The 19,139-nt window shown below is 38.9% G+C and overlaps 1 protein-coding gene across 1 annotated transcript in view; it reads left to right on the top strand.

Moving 5' to 3' along the window:
* The window catches only part of LOC121439439 (ralBP1-associated Eps domain-containing protein 2-like), a 208,265-nt gene that overhangs the window by 112,310 nt on the left and 76,816 nt on the right, over window positions 1–19,139 (top strand). The window contains exons 4-5 of the mRNA XM_041639940.1: window positions 1,379–1,505; window positions 6,434–6,531. Of these exons, the coding sequence (XP_041495874.1) occupies window positions 1,379–1,505; window positions 6,434–6,531 (225 nt within the window). The remainder of the gene's footprint in view (window positions 1–1,378; window positions 1,506–6,433; window positions 6,532–19,139) is intronic.

Genomic DNA, 19,139 nt, shown 5'->3' with positions numbered 1-19,139 from the left:
GCTTTTAGCCACTTAGCAGGCTTGAAAGCCGAGTATGGAGGATGAGCTTTTCTAATCGGTTTTCACATTAGTAAACCCCAAGGACATCATGCTACAACTCATGCTGCTGATAAAGAGCCGTGCAGAGAAGTCAGGTGATATTCAGTACTGCCTTCTGTAAGGTAAAGGAACATGCTATATTTTAGGAAGAATTAAATCAAGATGTTTTTAAAATGCAATAAATATTAAAGGGTTATAGTAAAAAATAACATATGGCTTACTTTGATGGTCTTGGATAATCAAGGTTTCAGGTTTATTTTTTGTTTTTGTTATTTTTTTTACACAAGGTTTCTCTATATAGCCCAGGCTTGCATCAGGCTTACTTGGTTTTCCTGCCTTCTGAATGCTGGGGATTACAGGTGTTCCTCTTTATACCTGGCCTGAATTTTACATTTATAGTTAAAAAAGGCATAGCTCATTCTGTTAAACAACTCCACGTAATGTTACTTTAATCATTTAAGTGGTATGTTAGAGAGACATAGGAATTTGTACTTAGTATATTTTGGTATGTGTCTATACCAGCATTTAGAGCATTCCTGTCCCACAGTGGCAGATTTCCTGGGAAGTTTTCAGGTGTAATCTCTTATCTCAGATTGCATATTTGTTTTTAAATTAAAGAGGCCAATATAGTCTCTGTGTTATAAAAAGCACCATTTCCCTGTTCTTTGTACCCCATACTTATATTCTACTGGTAGTGGGAAAAAAGGAGGAAAGCCAGCAGCAGGCTCAGGTTGTTATCTGGCGTAGAGTCCTATATCAGGTTCATGGTTGAGTTAGGATTCCAATTGTACTTATGAGGGCTTCATCTCAGTATTATGGGGTATACTAGATGGGTGGCTATATTTTGGAGTCTCTCTATATGAAACAAACCACTCCCCAACATATAATTTTGTGTAGTAAGCTCCAAGAATACCCACCATTAAACACTGAAAATGTAAATTTTATTGCATATTCTGGATTTATATAAATTCAGTAAATAGGAGTCTTAAAAAGGAAGACTCATTAATTCATTAATTGAATGAAAATGGAATTGGTTCACAATTGAGGGATATAAATGTTCTCTTTTGTGATCAGTGTCTTTCATTTTCCAAAGGAAAATACTATTGACCTAACAGAAAACATTTTAGGCTGGTATTAGTAATTTGTTAGTACAGTAATAGTGATTTGAATCGTCAATGCTCCTCTTTTGCTTTGCTGCAGTTTTGAGGAAACGTTTCTCCCCATTTGTTAAACAAGCCAAGTCACCAGTCATAGAGTCACATTTTGCTTCTTAAACTGCAGCTCAGAATGCCAGGCTTCTCCAGTGGTTGCCTCTGAACTGTGCTCTGGTTCTTTGTAGCAGGAAACACAGTCTCCCACGATGTCACCCCTCGCCTCCCCTCCTTCTTCCCCGCCTCATTACCAGAGGGTGTCCTTGAGCCATGGCTACAGCAAACTGCGGAGCGACACAGAACAGATGCATCCAGGTAAGAGGCGACCAGGGGGCCAGCTGTCACAGGCAATGTCTTAGAGTCTTCTTAATCTAGCAGACGGCAATGCCACCAGCTGCTTAATTTCCTGATTTAATTACTCTTGTCTTTGGAAACATTGCTCAATTTCTTTTTATATTCTCAAGTAAAGTTTTTTTTTTTTTAAAAAATGAAATTAAGCATATCTCAGCAATGCTTTGTTTCTTTGCCTGGAAACTGGTTCGTCTTTAGACTTGTAAACAACTATTTAGATGATTTAATATTTCATATACAAAATCCATTAAAGGAATGTAGGATGCTAAGGGCTTGCATTTTTGAGAATTGTTATTCCCTTCTGCAAGAACACTAAACATATTTACTCAATAATTGTTTTTATGAAAATTCTTTAAAAATTATGCAAAAGCAAGAGAGTTGATTCAATATTTAAAGGCCAGGGAGATAAATGAAAATATTGAGCTTTTATGTTTTAGGGTAAAGATAAGGGAAATGCTCAGGGTAGCGTTCTGTTGAGAATCATGCAGTATGCACAGTTATGGGGCTGTCTGCTTGCTCATATTTATGCTCTTCTGGTCATTTCAGGGGTAAAATATATGAGGTGGTTCTCAGGATGACTTGCAGTTGGCTGCCCAGGCTGCAATGTGTGAAGTCCCATAAATTCACTGCAGCACTGTGTCCTTCTGTGCTTCACACTTCTAGTTTCATATATGATCGACTGAATGTATTCTAGAATAGAATGTCCTATAGCCCCCTGCCCATTTTGTGGGATGTGGTAGAAATGACCCAGTTTCTACAGGATTTTGCTGCATTGAAAAAAGACAGTGACTTGTAGAGGGTCACAGAAATACAAAGCTATGCTAGGCTGAGCTACAAAGGGCTGTCCTTTTGCCGAGAGAAGCAGGTAGGACGTGATGGAGAGAGCTTTGCGTTAGAACCAGAAGGTTGGGTTCAGCGTGACTTTAGGCAAGCTATTGAGCTTCTATGAACCATATTTTTTTATTTTCAAACAATGATAAGGGTGTTAGAAGTATTCAGTGAGAATATGAGTATAAGCTCAGTTAAAAGTTGCATCCTATGCAATACAAGATGGTGTTCCTAATGGCTAGTAAGAAAATCATTCTGAAAATCAGCTGTCTCATTGGTGTCTGAAGCTACACAGGGTTAAGACATCTCCATTCTCCTCTTGCAGTTTCCATCGTGTGATTTGCCTTTTTCAAAGAAGGGGAATAGTTTCTCCTATTTCAAATCTAATTTGGGCTTAAAAATTAATGTTCAGTTCATAGGTAAATCTATTTGTGGTCTATTAAGTCAGCATATCATTAAGTTCTTCATTTGATAGTCCTTGTTTGTGTCCTCTGTTTCCTGCCCCCTTCTCTCATCCTGTCCTAAGTGAGCTCCCATCCCTGCAGCGCTGAAGAGACTATCTACTTCCCTCTTTTCTGGACTCTGAGGAGTGGATACCTAGGCTCCACTATTCCTTATTCCTCTTTATACTTGCTTTAAAGTGGCAAAAATCTATGTATGATAAAATGAACATATTTTAAGTAATTAATTTGAATTTTTACAAGTGGATATACTCATTTAGTTATAACTGAGATTAAAAAGCATTACCATTGCACTGTAGGTGCCCCTTCCAAGTTCCTTCCTGCCTTGAAATGCAGCACTGTAATGGTTTTTATCATTGTCAGTCAGTTTTATTCCTTCTAGAACTTCATGCAAGAGGAAATAGGCAGAATGATTCTACTTGTGTCTGCTGTCTTTCCCTCAATATAACAGTCAAAATCCATAGGATGTGTTTGTAGTTCCTTTCACTTTGTCATTCAGTAGTTTTCATTGCATGAATAACCACAGATTAATGGTCCTTCTCTTGTTGATAAACATTTGGGTGTTTTGTAGTGTTTGACTGTTATGAATAAGGATACCATAAATATTTGTTCTTGAGTATTTTTGCGACTTAGGCTGCCATTTCTCTGACACTTAGGAGTGGAATCTTTGGGTAGGCGTGTGAAAACACCCACAGTTCCGCTTTGATACTGAACTTCAAAGGGGTGGAAATCTTGAGGGTTTTAAAAAAATAGTCATTTCTTTAGAGAAAGATGATGTGTCTACTTCCATATAAAACCTCTTGTAAAGGAATTGAGGGGTTATTTGGTTTGCTTTTGAGTTGTGTGTTTTGGGTTTCATTTGGGAAGAGAGTTGAAGCAGTAAGTAATATGTACCCTTTTCCTGAGTTTAGACTGAGTAGTAGTAGACACACCCTCTCTTTTATGGGAAGCATGGATCCATGATTTCATTAGCACTCCTGAGCAATAGGATCCTAGCCATGCAAGCTTACTGTGCTTAAAACTGTTTGGTAATGTTCAGTTGGTATGAAGAGCTTAATGTGGTTCCATCAACATGGAATGATTTTTTGAAAAAAGCATGTCAGAGGACAATGCCTGCCTACAATTTCAAAAATTATTTTTGAAGGCTTGGATCATGTGCTCTCTATGAATTTTTCTTTTGTAGTATTTACATTTGTATCTACTCCTAGCAGGTTCGAAAATACACTAAATGTGTTGCTAGGCAATCATTTACATATTTTAATGTATTATAATTTTGTTTTCTAATTGCTAGGAAGAAATACAAAATAGATGTGAGCCTGAATGCTTGTTTCCTTCCATCCTTCCTCCCTCACTCCCCCCTTCCCTTTCTCTATGTCTCTTTCTTTCTTTTGTTCTTTTTAAGAGCACCAGTCTGGCCTCCTGCCTGCTAAGCTTACAGGTGTGTATCACAATATCTAACTAGTTTGGTGTTCTTGACATGCTATTGCTGTACCTTCTTTATTTTAAAAAGATCAAACTATGCTAAATATGGCACCATAACAGCCACCTCTGTTCTCCGCCCAATTTTATTTCTAAGTAAGTTACAGAAAGAAGCACTTTTTATATTTATATATTTTAAACCTCAAAGTGTCAGCCCACAGAGATGAAAAATAGTTTCATTTTGGGTAATGATTTCTCCTTTCTGTTGGAGCTGGTTATATTTAATTGTCTTACTACCATACTGGTAAGGTCATTATTATATGTTCTGGAAATAAAAGGAATAAAAAATAACATTCACTTTTGTAGCTTAGAAACTTATTTTAAAGGTTGTATAAAGGTAGAAAAATGATTTATAAATGTTTTGCTTATTGATTAATAGAATAATAATCATGTAATACATTTACGCATTTTTATATACCTGCTTTTGCATTCTGTATAATAAAGAAGATAACAATTTATTTTTATAATAAACAATAATGTTGAGTTCATATTAATTTTCTTTGGGGTTATATAATGAATTGAATACATTTAAATAGGGAAGCAAATATAAATCATAACTAGATTTGACATTTATACTTTTTAAAAGAATTAGAAGACTTACTTTTTGCTCAAAAGTTTTAGCTTTTAGTTGTAATTTTTTGTGCGTAAATGTTTTGCCTGCACTTATGCCTGTACACCAAGTATATGTAGTGCTGGTGGAGGCCAGAAGAGAGCATTGGATCTCCTGGGACTTCTAGGTGGGTGTGAACCACTATGTGGGTGCTGGGAATTGAACCTGGGTCATTTAAAAAAGGAAACAGTATTCTTAACCACTAAGTCACCTCTCCAGCCCTCAGAAAATTTAATTTTTTTAAAAAAATCTTCAATGCAAAATAAAAATCTGAGGAAACTCTTTCCCTTTTTCTATGGAAAGAACTCATAAATATGGACTGCAGGGAAAGGTCTTCATTTAAAATGATACCCTTTGTGTTTGGTAAAGAGAACTGACTGCTCTTCCAGCAGACCTGGGTTCAGTTCCCAGCACTTACAACTGTCCATAACTCCAGCTCTTGGGGACCCAATTTCCTTTCCTGGCCTCCATGGGAACCATGCACACACACATGTTATAGAGACAAGCATGCAGGTAAAACATCCAAACACTTAAAATAAAATAATACTTTTTAATACGTGTAGATGATATATATAAGCATCAGGCCAACCTTAAATAGGCAGTGTACTCCTCAATCCATCCAAAATGTGTAGTGTAGTTCCTGTACTTAATTGGGAGGGATGAAATGTGCACATTCACCCCGGGGAAAACCTTTTCTGGATTCCTGAGTTTTATACTTGATGCCCAGTTGAGGTTTACCTTTCCTAATTCTTTTTTTTTTAAATCCAATGCTATTATATCCTTTTACTTTTCTCTCCCCAAATGAATGTAAATTGGTTTGAGTATAGAATGAAATTGGTAAGGAGAAACTGCTATCTGAATTCATTGCTTTTTAAGTGATAGAAGTTTCAGTGAGAATAATGCATGGCATGCTTCAGTTTTGATCCCACTGGAAGAAAAGATTTAGGAAGTCAAAAGAGTCCACCAGCCATCCTGGCAAAGTACCCCCATTTCCTAGATGGAGTCATATGGCTGGGGCTGCTGATCATTCACATCAGGCCTTTGTTTAATTCTGACCTACAGCCAGTGTTCATTTTAGGCCAAAGTCACATCCTTCAAAACCATGAATGAACACAAAAGTGAGCCCCACTACTTCAGAGCATGGTCCAAGTTACCACAAGAAGCAGGAGTAAAACATGAATATTTGTAATGTGGCATGTTTCTAGCTATTGATTCGCTCTTTCTGAATGTTATTGAGGAGTTCACTCTTTTGCTCTCTCATTTTATGCCTAATCTTAACCTGGTGTGAGTTTAGTATTATCATGATATTGGTGAGATGGCTTTAGATTATTTGGTGAAATTATAGAGGCAAGAGGATCAGGATTTGTGAGTCTCAGGCAGCTCTCAGATTATACACTGCAATTCCTTTATTACCCTTTCCTTGAAAACCACATGCTACATCAGTTTGAGTGTGAAATCATAATTTTGGAGTAGAATTTTTGTTTACCTGGCTAGCATTCTCTCTTGTTTTTTAGCCTCTTATGAAGCTAGGCAGCCCATTGGCCAGCCGGAAGGATCCTCCTCAGAGGGTCCAGGATCCAAACCCCTTCATTGCCAGACATCTCTTATTCGGGTAAGTTATGATGTGGGCCTGCATCAGTGACAGAAGTGGGCAAAATTTTGTGCTGTGGAAATACGGCATTTAGGGTGGAGATAGGACTCAGAAGGTAAGAACATTTACTGCTCTTGCAAAGGATCAGTGTTTAGATCCTAGTACCCACATTAAGCAACACACAACTCCAGCTCCAGGGAGTCCAATACCTTCTTCTTGCTTCCATGGTACCTGCATGTATGTTCATATATCCACACACAGACACACATGCATACACATACTTAAAAGTAAAAACAACTCTTATAAAGAAAATCCTGAAAGAAATATGGCATTTTAAAGTATTGAGTATTTTATAGCTAGCATACAAAGTAATGGACTTCTTTTTAACATGTTTTTTCTTCTTTTGGTTGGGTGAGACAGGATCTCACTAAAATGATGTCAAACTCCCTGTGTATCTGAGGCTGATTCTGTTGTCTCCGGTTTCTGACAGCTGAGATATCAGGCATGGGTCACTGCGCCTGGCATCACTATAACATTTCATACATATATAACATACTTTGTATCTCCCCCATGACCCTTTCCTGTCCTCCCCATCCTTACTTACTGATTGTCTTCCTCCTCCCAAATCATCCATTCTTCTGCTTTCCTGTCACATGTATTTCATTGTTTTCTAATGAGGAGCATAGCTTTTTGATCACTCTCTATTCTGTTGTGAGAAAGGTATAAAACTACTTCATCATTCAAACATTGCATTTTTTCTTTTGCTTGTTTATTTTCTTAAATCTTTTCTACTTTTATCTTCTTTCAGTCTCTAGAATAAACCAGAGGTTGGCTCTTGATATTCAGTATGTCTAAGGCATCCCCACCCCTTCACCTACTTAATCATGGAACACTTTCTTCAGGAGAGCTTCATATTTCCTAAAGCAGCTTGTTTCATGTTTGCCTTATTCTTTATTATTGCTCATTGAATGCCTAATTAACTGTTTTCCATTTGCTGTGTGTCTCCAATTATGTGGCAGGCTTTTGGAAGGCTGCAGTCGTTCTGTATTCTCTCGGAGCCTCAGACAGTGCCATTTTGGTAGCAATTGGTCTGTAACTATAAGCAACTTTTTGCATGTAATAGACACAAAATATTGTCTCACAGGTTATAATGATACTCAGTTTATTCTGATTACACAATACCTTAGGTAGTTTCAGCTTCTAATTCTCCAGTGTTTTTCTTTGGGTAAAGCGCTCTGGTTTTTTCCTATGTCCATAGCTGTTGTCTTGTGTAGTATATCTAAGTTCCTTTGTAAAGAAAGTATATTATTAAAGAAAAAGTGTGTGTGTGTGTTGTGTGTGAGAGTGTGTACACGTACATGAGAGAAACTATCCAAAAGTTAGGTTTATTATGTAACATGAAGGACAAAAGGAAGTAGGTGGTGGTTTGTATAACATTTCAATTGTGGAACTCAGGAAGACGGACCATTTCTGCATAGGCAACTCTACTCAAAATAGAAGAGTGGAGCAAGACACTCCCACAGAGAAGTGAGCTAGTTTGAAAGACAGTAAACAATCTGAAGAAGATCCTCAGGTTCATGCAGTGAATGCCTTTTGGGCACAGGACACTGTTAGACATGGCACAGAACTTTAACTTGAAGCAGTGCTCTATTTGCAAAGAACTCTCTAAAAGATAGTAATAAACCATATGTGATATATGTAATGTTTCCTAGAACCATAAGCTCTAGGCACTGCTGTCTCTATTAGTATAGATGGATGACTGAGAGAGGTGAAGCAGCAAATCGAAGATTTCATTCATACCTACTATGTGGCAGAATCTGAATTTGAGTCTAGGAGAGTTCAGTGTCTGCATATTAAGCATTTAGCTCAACATTAGAGTTCCATTTTACAAGAAGGCTAGATCACATCACGAACATTAGATGCTATAACCTTCCCTCGTGTGTGTGTGTGTGTGTGTGTGTGTGTGAGAGAGAGAGAGAGAGAGAGAGAGAGAGAGAGAGAGAGAGAGAGAGAGAGAGAGCGCACAGTATATGTGCATTTGGTGCTTGGGGAGAGACCCCATGGCTTTGCCCATGCCAGGTGAGGACTCTACTACTCCACCATATCCTCATCCGGAAAGTATCCTTGAAAGTCTGTTATTTGCATAACATACCTGGCAGAAATGTGAGGAGTTCAAGGTCATTTTTGTGTACAATAGTGAGTTCAAGGTCAACTTTTAAACTCAAGACCCTAACTCAAAAAAGGAAAAAAAAGTTCTTTTTTAAGGCCATTTCAGATCAGTTGTACCCTCACGTTGGAATGGAAGGTTGTTTCTTCAGCTGAGCCCCAGATGTAGTACTTGGCTGTGTTTTAGAGATCCCATGGTAAAACAATATGTGCCTTTAAACACTAGAATCTACAAACTGGGGAGGCATGTTTGCATTAGGGAAGGGTTTGGTGGGGTTCCTCTCAAAGCTTTCTTAGGTGTGGACTGCAGGTTCCTGCAGAGTATGTTCAATTTCTGTAAAGACAAAATCTTCAATAGGTAGAAACACTGATCAAATTAGCAGTGAATCTTTGAATTCTTGGGGGTAGGGTGTGACTCATGGGACCCTTTCTACTAAGCTCCCTCAAAGCAACCCTCACTTGTATTGGTATCCTGTGATTTTTATTCTAATATCTAGGTCCCTTTCTGCCATGTAAAGGGGTAAGGATGGGGAGCAAGTAAGAAAGCAGACAGCCACATGTACAAAGACATTTTCTGTGTATATAACATTTTGGGCATATTAACTCAGTGCTCACAACTGTCTTTGGGGGTAACAGAGTAACCTCCATTTTAGATGACAAAGCCTGAGGTATATATACTTTATTGAGTTTCCCCAAGATCCCAGTTGGAAATGACATGGACTGGAATTTAAACACTGGGCACCATTCTGAATCCAGCTACTGTCTTGGGAACTGGATGGAAGATGGTAATGTCATATTAAGTGAGGAAGCACTGCACAAAAAGTGGTGCTGAGGAAAAATCTGGTGCTGTAAGTTCAGTGTTGGATACCAGGACTAGAACTTTGAGACAGCTCAGAGGAGGTGAAGGAGAGTTCTATGTTTCTATGGGTCTGGAGTCTTGGGGGAGCGCAGAGGCTGGATATAGGTGTTTGGCAACAATTGACTATTGGAAGCACAGGATAAAAACAGGCTCTGCCCAGGCCCAGCCTGACTCCACATGGCCTGGAGAAGTTCTTTTTCTTTATTTGTTACATTAACATCTTAGTGTGGATTTTGCAATATATAGCCCAGCAGTGTGCCTGTCTAATTCTCTTAATGTCTGTTCTCCTAGCACCTGTTTGAAGCATTGCCTTCTGTTCAGGGTGACAGCAAGGGGCCTTTCTTGCCCAGAATGGCAGCCTGTAGTTTTTGTGACTGGTGTATTTTCCTTTCTTCAGCGCCTACGTTTCCTTCTTATGCCTGTCAGCTTGCTTTGGCTGGACTCCATGTTATAGAAAGCAAAATGCCAGTTTGAATTAGTCATGGCGATTAGGGGATTGGAAATGAAGGTTCTTGGTGGTGGGGATTAATATTTATTTGGTACAGTGCTAAGTTCATTGGAGTGACTAATTCCCCTCATGGTGCCATGTTCCTGTGCTAATGGCAATCTATTCTCTTTGTTCTAGCTTCATTTGTGGCCTTCTATTCAGACCTTTCCTGCTTAATGACAGTGGGGTGTTGAATCTGTAGCTCAGAGGGTAAAGTGTCAGCCTAGCATAGCAAGAACCTGTGCTTGATTTCATAGCACTTCCTAAACTGGGAGCAATAGCACACAGCAGGAAGATTGGGAGTTTGGGGGTATCCCAGCCTTAGCCAGCACACCTGAACTATGTCGCGAGACCCTGACTCCAAATCACTTCCACCACCATGGAAAAGTTAGAAGGGAAAAAAAAAAGAAAAGAAAAGTTAGAAGGGGACATGAATTCTGGGTCCTAGGTTAGGCCTTTAGGGACCCATGGGCTTGGCATTTTGGAGGTGTTTATGTCAAATTAAGCTTCCAAACTTTGGAATGGTCAGTATTTTTCCTTAATATTTTAGTCACTTTTTTGTTCAAATAATAGAATTTTTCCTCATTAAAATTTCATACACCTTTTTTTGGTGGATGGTTGATGGGAGTTTTCAAAGAAATTGGGAAGTATTTTCTGTTTTACCTGTTATCAGGTCTTCAGAGGCCATTTGTGGTTTCCATTTTTCTTAAGCCCTTCTGGACATCTTGCATGTAGATTCTGGTTCTGTCCGCGTAGCATTTAGTGCTGCCCTTTCTGCTCCCACTGGGCTCTGCAGTCTGTGTTTCACCAGGGTTGTTGAAAGCTGCCCTGGGTCAAGGCCTCATCTAACTGAATTTCTTGGCAGTTTTTGCCACTGCTCTCCTTGGAGTGTTCTCACTGCTGGTGCGCATGCTACCCTACCCTCTTGGTTCTGTGGCTACCTTTGATGAAATTGTTTTGCAGTCTTTCTTCTGCCTGTCTCTAATGCAGTGACCCTTGAAATCATTTCTCACATTATTCTTTAGCTAGTAGAATCTGGTGGTGATGTTTCTCCATCTGGCAGACAGCCTTATTTTGATGACTCACTGTCACTTTGAACTGATGGGTCTTCATCACAGAACCAGCATACCTGGCTCGATCACCCATTACCAGGCATCAGAATGTTGGTCATTGTCTTTGACTCTTCCTTCATCCCTTATTGCCCATTCAGTTACCAAGTCCTGACCATTCTCTGTGCCAGACATTTGTCTGTCTGTCCTGCTTTACTTCTCAGTTCAGGCAGTCATCTCCTGTCACTGAATCTGGGCTATTAACTCATAGCCTGTCTTCTTTTAGCCATCATCCTCTTGGAGACAAAAGTGGATTCTTTTTGGAGTCAGGGTCTCACCGTGTAGCCTTGGCTGGCCTGTGATTTGTTAGAGGCCAGCCTGCCCTAGGACTCAGTGATCTGTCTGCCTCTGCCTCCTGAGTATTGAGGTGAAAGGCACTGATGCCATGCTTGGCAACAAAAGAGATCTTAAAAACACAAAGAGCCAAGAGATATAAATATGATACAGTGTGTCCATGTGTTGAAACACCACATAGTGCTCATTATCATGTACAAATTTTATGTTTTTAAGTTCAGTTAAAAATAAATTTAGTTCTCTCTCCTGTAGCTGCTCATCCTCTACTGACTTGAATTTGTCACTCTGGCTCTTATCGTATCGTTCCCGCTCTTGAACATTGGCTCTTACGTGATTTGGTGTCTGCTTTCCTCTTCAGCCGCAGCAGCTCATTGCTTCCCTCTCGCCGCACTGGTCAGGAACTACTCCTTGTCATTTCTCAGGCACTCAGCATTCTCTAGTGGGAACTTTATTCTTTACCTCTGCTTTTTCCTCCTGTGTTCTACCTTTTCCTGAATACATCTCTGCTTTTTTCCTTCAGACAAAGCATGTAGTATGAGAGTTTCCTACTGCGCTCATGTATATGTGATTCTTGCTGTTTTCCATGCTTATAAAAACAGTTTATTGCTCAATTGTATATTTATTGGTGAAACTTAGACAAATGGGAATCTGATAATTATGGATGTCATCATAAATGCAACTAGATCTTTTTATATTGTTCCCTCCAGACACAGCATGTAGTATGCATGACCCAAGCAAATAGAATATGTGTGTATATGTGCGCACATGTTTGTGTGTACCTGTGTACTTGAATTCATTCAGTCATAACACACCTCTCTAATTTTATTTTTTTAAAACCTGACTTTAGGGATGCTGGTTTGGCAAATGAGATATTTTGCAACTGCATCTGATGAAAACACAATGACCTTCTATTTTAAACAAAAACCACCCTCACTTTTTGAAACCTTAGCAAGCTTGCTGTTCTGTGTCTTTTACTGGAGGGATGAGCACAACAGTGCAGTGGAGCACATTCTTAGCCCTTATCACCATTCTTTTTAGATAAAATAATGACAAACAGAACTTGGAATTCTTTAGGAGCCTGCCATTGCATTTGGGTTTTGGAACTGTATTTTTGTTGCAAATTTTGTGTCAAACTGGTACAGTATGTTCATGTAAAAGTTTGTGAACTGAAAAGCACTTATTACTTGCAAATACATATTTGTTTCTCACTCACTCTCATTTTCTTTATCATGCTTCTCCCCAATCCCTTGAGAGCCAGACACAAATTTTCTGTACTCCTTGAGCCCTTTTGGAATAGTTCTCAAGGTAAAAAGCAAACATGCAAGGATGATAAAAGAAAGAAACACTCATGAGTCTCTGTTAGAATGTTGTTGGTGAAGGTCAGAAGAGAATTGCTTGTGCCACAGGTAAATTGTTCCTGTAATACTTTTGATGGGAACAAAAATAAATAGTCTTTTGGGGAGGTGAACATGGCACTGAGATAATTGTTTTTTTTTTCCTTTTGTGCTATGAGGGTTATTTGTGGGTGGATTAGATTGGGATTCTGGTAAAATAAGTCTTGCAAAGCATAGAGAATGTCTGAAAGATTAGGATGAGGCCAGCTAAAGTGATTGCAGTGACCTCATGAGGGAGTTGGTGCGCTGAGATGGGGAAAAAAAAGCAATGCAAGTCATCAAATAAAGACATGCTAAGTACTGTCTCAGCCATTGGTTAGCTTCAGAAGTGGCCTACAAAGCAGCTTAGGGCCATCAGAACTCACCCAGGGTTTTTGGAATTGATTTTGAAGCATCATTAGGTCTCTGTGTGTGTGTCCCCCATGCATGTTGAGTTAGACCTCGGGTCTTTTTTATTCCTTTCTTTTGAATCTTTCTCCTTCCTCCTTGTCTGAGAACATTCATCCTGACTATTGAAGAGCCATGGTGGCTACTTTAGCACAATGTAATTTCTATCTTTACTTCTTGTGTTTACTTGTACTTTCCATGTAAGTCAGGAAGATGTACTTGCTTATGAATGATTTAAGTTAAATGAACTTATGCGGGGACAAACGAACCACTTCATAGACAAGTTTTCTCCTAACAGGGCCATGGGGAGGGAAGTCTGCAGTTTGGGTTGTTTCATATTATACAGTGAGTACTACATTGCAGATGTTATTTTGTGGCTGTGTGTTGTGTGCTTTTAAGGTGGTTATTCCTCAGAGCCTAAAGATTTTTACAAAGTCAAATATTGGAAAAGATGCAGTGAAAAAAAATATACTTCTAACTCCTACCTTCTAAGCAGCCATCACAGAAATACCTATGACCCATGTCTTTTGTATAATTATATAAAATATCTTATTTTATTTAATATTGTGTTAAACTCTTATTGAAATGCATATATAAATATATGTAGTGTAATCAAAGTATGTAGTTCAGCTTTTTGCCTATGTGGTAAGCAACCTATTTGTTATATACTCAGCATTTTTCTTACTTAAACTGTGTGCCAATACACAAAGACTATCTTTTTGTGTTTTTCTTATACAAGCACTTAGTATTTTGTTGTATGCATTTTCTGTAATCTATTTGAGTGGCCTCTTCTTGCTAACATCTAGCTCTTGCAAGTGTAGCATTGTGTGCAGTTGTATGGATTCAATTCCTGGGCATAGAATTCTTTAGTGAAAATGTCTACACTTTGGTAATTTTTATGGAAATTTTCATATTGTAAGCTATAGCAACTTATACATCTAACATAATGTAGAAAATGTATCTTTTCTGGTACCTTTGTAGATATAACATGCTAACAAACTTATAAACCTTTGTCATCCTCCTATGTGAAAAATGCTAACCTTTGTATACTAATTAGCATATCTATTAGTGAATTGGAATATCTTAACATTATGAAGTTCTTCCTGCTGTCTGAGGTTTCTCTCCTGCCTGGTTCCTGCAGTTGTTCAGTTCCAAAGAAATCACACAGAGGTCTAATTTAATCATAAACTGATTTGCCAATTATCTCAGGCTTCTTATTAACTCTTATAACTTACATTAGCCCATTATTCTTATCTGTATTAGCCACATGGCTCAGTACCTTTTTCAGTGGCATAGTCACATCTTGCTTCTTCTGTGTCTGGACAGGACTGCAGAGGGAGCTTCCCTCTTCCCAGAATTCTCCTGTTCTCATTGACCCGCCTCTAATTCCTGTCTGGTTGTCCCACCTATACTTCCTGCCTGACTACTGGCCAGCCGGCGTTTATTTAAAACATAATTGACAGAATATAGACAACTGTCCCACACCATCTTCCCAAGTATCCTTTACTGTGGATTGCATCTTCATATCTTAAGTCTTTTTTAAAAAATTTTGTCTGGGCTGTTTATGGCTTTGTACTGATTTAACATTCTTAAGCCTGAAACCATAAGCTGACATTTTAGATCCCTGAGATTCTGCAAGGTGTATGGAAAACTGCTGCTTATGTGGTCAAATATAGATTGTGGGCACTTGAGGCACTTGAAGGAGGTTAGAGACCCAAGTTTCTTTTCTGCTCTATAGACCATTAGGTCTCTGGACAATGAGAATCTCTTGGTTATATGATTATGATAACACAATTGAATTATTTAGTGTCCTAGTCAGTGTTCTAGTGCTGTGAAGCGACATCATGACTATGGCAACTCTTATAAAGGAAAGTATTTAATCAGGGGTGGCTTACAGTTTCAGAGTGTTTAGTCCATGGGAAGCATGGTGGCACACAGGCAGATATAGTGCTGGAGAAGTAGCTGAGAGTTCTATATTAGGATCTGCAGGCAGCAGGAAGGAAGGCCATACTCTGGACTTGGAATGGGTATTTTGAAACCTCAGAGCCCACCCCTGGTGACACACTTCTCCAACAAGGCCAGAGCTCCTAATCCTTTCAAATAGTGCCACTCGGGGACCAAGTATTCAAATATGTGAAGCTTTAGAGGCTATGCTTATTCAAATTACCACATTTAGTTTATAGGTATAGATTCTTGTTAAAAGGCTATTTGTTCTTAGAGATAGTAAGTGTGGCTTCTTTGTCTTGTTTGTTTAGTTCTCTCCCTCTACCTAAAGTAGAAGGAAGAGAATGTGTGTGCCTGAGTAAAGAGGTAGAATTGTCTTGATCATTTTATAGTTTTATATATGTGCCCATTCTTGACTTGAGATAATGTTTACCAGGTCCATTCTCCATTGTACATCAAACCCTAGCTGGACTTCTATACCATGTCCTAAGGACTAAAGAGGTTTGTGTATGTGATGGGTATTTTGCCTCACTGTGAAACCCACAGAGAGTTGAATGGCACTGTGACCTCAAGTAGGACCTGTTTTCTGTAGTATCAAGCCTCCTGTCTACTTGTTGCCTTTGCTTATTTATAGTTCTTTTCCATTTTTCTAGCTATTATTCTTGAGGAAAGAAATACTTTCCTCAAAGTATACAAAGTATACAAAGAAATACAAACTTCAAGTGATATTGAAGTTTGTTATTTTCTCAAATGAAGGCTTTTCAAAAAAAATATTTGTATTCCTCAGTTAGTGCTCATTATGTGGCCATACATTTTTTTTCGAGACAGCGTTTCTCTGTAGCTTTGGAGCCTGTCCTGGAACTAGCTCTTGTAGACCAGGCTGGCCTTGAACTCACAGAGATCCACCTGCCTCTGCCTGCTGAGTGCTGGGATTAAAGGTGTGTGCCACCATGGGACTGGCCCATGGCCATACTTATTCAAAATTAGAAATGCTATTTGCTCTGTTTCTTTGCTGGTAGTTACCTCTAATATAAAAAACAAAAAGATTTTTTTATTATAAGATGCTAATACTGAAGAAATATTGGGTTACCGAATGAAAACTCCAGGGAAGTACATTTCTGGGAGAGAAGGCTAAGGATATTTGTAGGAATAAGATATTAATTCAGCAATTATCAGAACTGATCAAAGTATTGCCTTAAGGCCTGAAAGCATTTATATTTAGAGATAGTGGGTGTTGAGAGAATGATAATAAATGATAGCCATAGATTTAATGATATTACAACTGGGTGGTTAGACTATAAATAAATGAAAATGAGTGTATTCTATTTGTGATGTTAATGCTTTCACACAAGGCATGAGGCATTGCACTGAAGGCTTATTGTAGCCTGAACTTTCTGAGGTATAGTTAGGGTGCACATTGATTTGAGAGATAGGAGCGCCTCTAATTTAGTGTTTTAGATGTAGCTGAGAGCACCCAACTGAATGCAGGATCTTAAACAGCACTTTGTAAAAGTAGCTAAGACTGGTGTTTGTTTCTGATTACTCTCCAGGACTCTTTGGTCTTGGTTATAGACTAGGCTGTTAATGTGTAAGCCTCCTTTATAAGGACACGATTTTAGCCCTTGATCCATCAGTATTTTTCCTGATGTGAGGGGAGCAGTAGTTTCATGGCTTTTCCCAAATAACAGTAGTGACACTGATTGAGTGTAGATTTAGTGGCAAGGCTGTGCTTGGCCCTTTCAGTCTTTCCAACAGCCTTGCACAGTATTACATCCATCCATTTGGAAATCTTATTAAGTACCTTTCTCGAGTCAGCAACCATTCCAGTGTTATATCGAGGACTGCATACTTGTTCTCAAGGCACTTGTGGCCAACTTAAGGAGATGAGTTCAAGTCATACAGTCTCATTTATGTATGTAGAATTGAAAACTGAGAATCACTGCAAAGATAAAGCATTGTTTTAGTGGCATGCAACAGAAAAACCCTACATATACTACAAAGTGAGGGGAGACTTCCCGAAAGAAGTGATTGATGCTCAAGTTGGACTTAAGTTGACCAAGCAAGAATGGAGCTCAAGGTGGGGATAGGAATCTTTCATGTTGTGACAAGAGCCTTGGCGAGGCATTCACTGGGCAGGTTCTTAATTGTGGACAACAGCAGCTCCTTTGACTAGTTTAGTGAAAGTGCTTTATAGCAGGGAGATTGGATAAGTAATTAAATCTTTGAAAGACCTGAAGAAATTCTAAGCCTATAGGAACAACACCTCAAATCTCACTGATAAGCCAGGCTTCAAAGGGAACCGTGCCTCTGCCACAGTCAGAAAGCTACAGGATTGGGAAAGGCTGCCATTGTTTTAGCTCTGCTTCCGCAATGTGTGTGACCTCAACAAGCCACACGAAGGCCTTGTTCACTGCTTCTCTCACCCTGTAACTTGGATCTGAGTCAGGCTTTCATGGGTGTATTTGTTTAGTGGAGCCCACATCTTGTCTCAAATTCGAGTTGCAAGTGTTTGGGCACTGCAGTGTTCGTTTTGTTTTTTGTTTTTTTTTCTAGGCAGCCTGTGCAGCACGAGTTATGCTAAGATGGGGTAAAATGTATTTTCAATGAGCCAGTCTGCTATATATCACAAAGAGAACAGATATACTTGAACTAAAGGAAGGCTGGTGTGACTAGAGCCTGGAGTGGGAGGGAGATGAGGCTAGAGATCAAAATAGGACTCTGTGGGCTTTGGGATTGCCTTTTAGGTGTAGGAAACAGGTGGCTTAGAAGTTAACTTGTTAATAAGGGGCCACCCCAAATTTGGATGCCAGTCTGTGTACTTCTTCATTGGTACCTTGGGTCTGTAGCCTAAATCTCAGAAGTATTTCCTGTTCTTTGCCTTTATTCTTGGAGCATCTGTTTCCCATCTGGCCTTAGGCTATCTTGAGTGTTAAAGGAAGAACATTCTGGCAAGGACGGGCAGCCTTGACCTGACCTACAAGGCTGGGGGTGGAACATCGCTGCAGTATTTCTGAAAGGCTGTAGCCTTAACAAAGTCTCTTCTTACTGCTGATTTCTTATTTTTTCCTGCTTCTCTTCTAAGCAAAGAGAAAAACCCTGACAATGGCAAAGGACATTTCTCCTTCTGGAAGACCTTGGCTTCTTGTGGAAGAATTGGAGACAGTGGTTGCTAAAGAAGTGTTTGTTTATCAAAATCGTGTCAGTGTGACATATGAAAATAACAGTAAACTAATTGACTATATGCACTATAGCCTTACTTCCAGATTCTTTAAACAGTGAAAACATGCCAAATGCTGCTCACCTACAAAAACTATGTGCTTAAAAAGAGGTTTTCTGGGTAATCTAATAGTCTATCAGTTGTAATCTAAAACTGTATCAGATTATGGAGGGGTATATAAATCTAACATAGTCATTCACATCTCAAGAGAAGATCCTCTACCCACAAAATTCATTTAGGTATTGCCATTAGCTTCTTCCTGAAAAGGAAGCAATTCTTTATTACAGGATGGATGGATAGGTAGAAAGAGACAGCCATAGAGCTTAATGACAAAAATTTTCATGTTCTGACTCTTTTATTTGCTAAGCATGTGGTCTTGGTATATTAATTACTTCCTTTACCAAATCCTCAGTTTCCTGTTCTGCTGATTGAAAACAATGGGACCTGCTTTGTAGAGCTATTACAAGGCTGAAAATAGGTATATTCGATACTTATAGGTACTTATAGCACTTGCCATTTATTAGAGTGGTGAATACATGTTACCAAACATTCATTTACGTTCATGGGGATAACTTTCTTTGGTTTGAGAATTTAATATATTCATCTAATAGATTTTGTTAAAATTGCCCCCTTTCATTCCTGTCCAGCTACTCCCTATGTCCCCACCTCTATTTCTTACCAGTTCCATATACTCTCTTAAAAATCCCATTAAATCCACTATATGTGCATGGGTGAAGGACAGTCTGCTGAAGAATGGGTATCCCAGAAAACT

This window comes from Microtus oregoni, unplaced genomic scaffold, assembly GCF_018167655.1.
Source record: "Microtus oregoni isolate MIOR12 unplaced genomic scaffold, Mior012 000061F_ref0000440, whole genome shotgun sequence".
Classification (NCBI taxonomy): domain Eukaryota; kingdom Metazoa; phylum Chordata; class Mammalia; order Rodentia; family Cricetidae; genus Microtus; species Microtus oregoni.
Note: the sequence above shows the minus strand (reverse complement) of the source record. Positions and strands in the feature narration are given on the sequence as shown.